This window comes from Octodon degus, unplaced genomic scaffold, assembly GCF_000260255.1.
Source record: "Octodon degus isolate 3935 unplaced genomic scaffold, OctDeg1.0 scaffold00156, whole genome shotgun sequence".
NCBI lineage: Eukaryota > Metazoa > Chordata > Mammalia > Rodentia > Octodontidae > Octodon > Octodon degus.
In genome coordinates this window covers 4,869,731-4,874,218 of record NW_004524732.1, presented here as the reverse complement: position 1 = coordinate 4,874,218, position 4,488 = coordinate 4,869,731, and the positions used below count along the sequence as shown (strand labels likewise).

The following is a 4,488-nucleotide window of genomic DNA, read 5'->3' as shown; positions in this document are numbered from 1 at the left end:
CTGCAGCCCACATAGAGAGCATGCAGCTGGGGCCTCGGTGGAGGCTGGTACCTGAGACATCGAGGAGGCAGGGCTGGGACTGGTCACAGCTCCCAGCCTTGAGGAGGAGAATGAGAAAGAAGTTCCAAGGGGGCCCAGCACTGTGGGGTTTCTCTTTGCCCCAGGTGAACACGCACAAAGACAGCGCCTTGACATTCCTCAGCCAGGGCCTGGAGTACGCCAAGAATCCACGGGCTTCTCTCCGGAAATCCTCAGTCATCTTCATAGGTAACCTGCTCTGGCCTCTCCGGTCTTGCCTCCAGGGCCCTGACTGCTCTTCCGGCTGGCTCCCTGCTGCCGACCCTCCTGGCCTGGCAGATGCTTCCCTGGGGGCTGAGGCTCGACCGGCAGCCAGCCCAAGAGCACACTAGAATGTCTTCCCTTCTCTGGAAGTGGGCTGTTGGTAGGATTCAGGCCGCATCCTGGCAGGTGTCCACAGCTCAACTGCCCCTTCCCTAGAGCACCTATGACATATGTCCGGGCCCAGAAGGAGCCAGGACAAAGCCCCTCAGAGCATAGAATGGGGGCCATATGGCAGGGCAGAGAACCAAGTACAATCTCAGCTCTGTGACCCCCTTTCTGTGTGACTCCAACTGGACCTCAGTTTCCTCGTGTGCAAGATGGGAATCAATTCCTATTTCATACACCAAGTTGAGAATTTTTTATTTTTTTTTATGTGTTTGGTACAGTGTCTCACTATGTAGGTTGGACTCATAGTGATCCTCCTGTTTTCAGCCTCCCCAGTGCTGGGATTACAGGCGTGTACCCCACGCCCAGACTCATTTGAGGCTCAGCGCACCCAGGGCTGGCGCCAGTGTGGCATGCCGTACCAGGGATCAAACCCTGGTCTCTGTGCTTGTCAAAGCAGGCATTTATTCCTCTGAGCCATCTCTCTGGCCCAAGTTGAGAATATTGTTTTCTCAAGATTTTAGATTTAAAAAAAAAGATTTTAGATTTAAGTTTACAGTAGCTAATGATTACATTCATCATGGGGAAGAATACATGAATATAACACATCTTAATTCTTTTTATATCGCTCTCTCCTCCTGAGAATATTTTTAAAATGTGAAGTCCTTGGCATGTCAAGGTGCTCAGTGTTGGTCACCTTCATCATTTTCTTTCCCACAATCACATTCTCTCCCTGTTTAGGAAAAACAACAGCAAAAACCCCAAATAGCCAATAAAAATAAAAATAAAAACACCCAAACAGCTGGGTATGGTGGCACCTCCCGCTAATCCTAGCACTCAGGAGGCTGAGGCAGGAGGATTGCTGCAAGTTCAAGGCCAGTATGTGCTACATAGTGAGACCATACCTCAGAAAGAAAACCAAAAATTAGCAGCGCCTTGGCCCTGAATCCCACAGGACACTTCTGATTGCAGGCTGGTTATGCCTTCTCTTTTCTATGCTCCCTGCTCCCAATTAGCATCCTCCTATGCATGCTGGGAAACTGCCCTACCACTAAGCTACAACCCCACCCCAACCACATTCCCTTCCCCAAGGCGAGGAGACCTTACTGCACACAGGCTAGACATGACTGTCTCTTCCAGTGCTCTCCTCCAGTTTGCTTGCTGCTTGCTGTTCACCCGCCCACCCATTCACTGATCGATACAACACTCTGTCAGGCTAGAAACAGGAAGAGCCCTTGCGGAAATGTTGATTTAAGGGGTGGTTTGGGGTGAGGGCTGAAGTGGCTGTGAACACGACCCCTCCTTGGACAGAAAGGCATCTCCAGAATATGGGGGCTTCTCAGAGGAAGCTTCTTCCAGTGAGGGACATCTTCTTCACTGCTTCTTCCCCCCACTAACCACTCCTAAGAATGCCAGAGTTGAACATACTGTACAGGGCCTGGCTGTGAGTGGGGCCTGGTGCAAGCTGCAGGCAGCTCCCACTGCCATGCCTCTTTCTGTGTAGCCTTTTTTGATTTTGATTTTTCTTTTTAATTTTGATTATTTTTTAATGTATTTGGTATAGGGTCTCAATACACAGCTTAGACTCATAATGATCCTCCTATTTTCAGCTTCCCCAGGGCTGGATTATAGGCGTGTGCCACCTGTGTAGCCTCTTTTGGGTCACAGATCTTTTGTGAGGGTTGACAAAAGTTGAGAACACTTTCCTTGGAAAAATGCACATATGTGTGCGTTAATTTTAGGATCCTTAGAAACTTGCTCTCCCACTTTCACCCCCTCAAGGAGATCTAGCATTTAAAAGCTTCTGGTCTGATAGGAGGTAAGGATTCATAAATCACAAATATAACCCTGCATATTCACAAGAGGGTTCACGTCATCTGGGAACCTGGATGGGTATCTCACCTAGCTGAGGCTGGTGAGGAAGGACTTTGTGTGGGAGCCATCTACTAAGAGGTATACGAAAGACAAACAGGGATGTACCCAAAGAGACCCATGGAAGGGCCTTTCGAGAGGGGCCAGGTACAGCCCACCTGTGGGCTGCAGGCACCGTGGGAGCCAGGGCCCAGGCTGGGAGCAGGTCCCTGACACACGCGGCTGGCCCAGCACTGCCAGGGCTCACTAGCAGCCAGACTCCCTGGGGACCTGGGCAGCAGAGAGGCTCTTCCCACGTCACAGATGAGGAAAGCAGCGCCTGGCCCAGGGTGGCACCCCTGAGTCAGCTGTGCCCTGGTGTTGTCCCTCTCTCAGGATCTCCTTGGGGAACTTGCCTCCGAGGTCCAAATGAAGTTCCCCTCTGTGTTGTCCTGCAGGGCTGGAGGAGGGCAGGGACAGCTTCTCTGATAGGAGAGTGGGGTGGGTGGGATGAAGGCAGGAGCCTCGAATCCTCACCTTCTGGGTTATGCTCAGGGTTCCTGGTGCCCTGCATGGAGAACATAATGACAGAAGAGTGGCGGAATGAAGTGAAAGCTGGTGAGTCGCGGGCCCCGGGGTGGGGGGATTTCTGGGGCAGGGAGCCTGTATGTGCATTGTAGTGGATGTTGGGAAGGGAGGGGACATGACCCAAGAGGAGGTCTCAAGCCTTTGGGGGTGAGGACAGTGTGAGAGGTACCATGGGGTGACCAAGGTGACAGTAGGTCCACAACTCGTCTTTGGGAGCTGACAGTGCCATCAAAGGCCAGCTTGGACTACATAGTTTAAGGATACCCTGAACTGCCTAGTGAGACATAGTTTCATAAAACCAATAGCCCCTCTAAAAAACAAAAAAACCAAGGCCAGAAGCTATGTAGTACAGGGTAAATAGATTAGGCTTTTTATTTGTTGGAGATAGGGTCTCATGTTGTAGTACAGGCTGATCTTAAACTCACTACATAGCCCAGGCTCGCCTACTTACTGTGGCCAGCACACTGGCAAGTAGCTTAGGCTTTCCAGAGGACACAGTTTACTTTGCAGTGGGGGAAGCAGGTGGGAGCATGATGTTAGGCAGAGGCAAGTCAGGGAGGCTTCCTAGAGGAGGCAGGGCTGAAAGATGTAAACAAAGGGCTGGGGAGATAGCTCGGCGGTATAAGCGCCTGCTTGGCAAGTACAAGGACCCAGGTTCAATCCCCAGTACCACATGCCGTGCTGGCCCTGGAACCCCTGGTGTGCTGCGCTGGTCCCCAAACTGGGTGTGGTGGCCAAGTGCTGTGAAGGCTGAGGTAGGAAGGTCACTATGAATCTGAGATGTGAAGTGACACCCTGTGTCTAAATATATATATAAAAGATGTAAATAAAAGGCCGGGAAGAAAGTGAGCTGGGGGATGCTGACGGGGGCATGCAAGCCAAGGCGTGCAAGTGCGAGCTTCACAAGTGGCCTCTCTCCCCCATGATGCAGCTCTGGAAGACCTGAGACGTGACCCAGAGGCATTTGTGTGCATCTATGCGGCACAGGCCCAGGCCCACATCCTAGCCAGCTGCCAGCAGAACTCCTGGCTGCTGCCACGTGGGGACTCACTGGTACGTGGCCCGGCCACCTCGCACTGCTGGAGCCCCAGCTTTGAGGACAAGCCCACCTCCCACAAGCGGCGCTTCTGGATCTCGCAAGCCCTGGACTCCTGGAAAATGGCCTTAAAGCAGTGACAGCCAGCCCCGGGCTTCTGACTCACTGTAAAGACCCCGTGTGGGTGTTCTGAGCACTTCCTCTGGGGATGGGCAGAGGTCTGTGCAGACACACTGTGTGCCCCAAGCTGAGAGGGGAACGTGGTTTCCCTTGTTGACTACACTGGAGTTGACTGAGGTGAACAGGCTGCTTTTGTCTACTTTGTGTAACTGGAGACGCCACGGCTCTGAGAGGTGAAGTGGCTTGCCCAAGATCACACAGCCAGTCTGCGGACATCTCAGTTTGCCTCTTTCCACAAGAGCAGAAGGAGGTGGTGATTTGGACATCCCTTGGGGAAAGGAGAGGGACACCAAGCCTCCTCCCTCCTCAGTAGGTCCCATATGTCCCAGAACCCTGATGTGTGAGCCCTACCCATTGGCCTTTGCCCGGAGATGGAGCACTACTGA

At 52.5% G+C, this 4,488-nt stretch overlaps 1 protein-coding gene across 3 annotated transcripts in view; it reads left to right on the top strand.

The window, feature by feature from the left end:
* Positions 1-4,163, top strand: part of Mroh7 (maestro heat like repeat family member 7) — a 53,584-nt gene extending 49,421 nt beyond the window's left edge. For all 3 annotated transcript variants that reach the window (XM_023702646.1, XM_023702647.1, XM_004642600.3), the window contains 3 exons: positions 165-267; positions 2,854-2,916; positions 3,818-4,163. In XM_023702646.1, coding sequence (XP_023558414.1) covers positions 165-267; positions 2,854-2,916; positions 3,818-4,062 — 411 coding nt within the window. In that variant the 3' untranslated portion in view covers positions 4,063-4,163. The remainder of the gene's footprint in view (positions 1-164; positions 268-2,853; positions 2,917-3,817) is intronic.
* Positions 4,164-4,488: the final 325 nt, after the last annotated feature.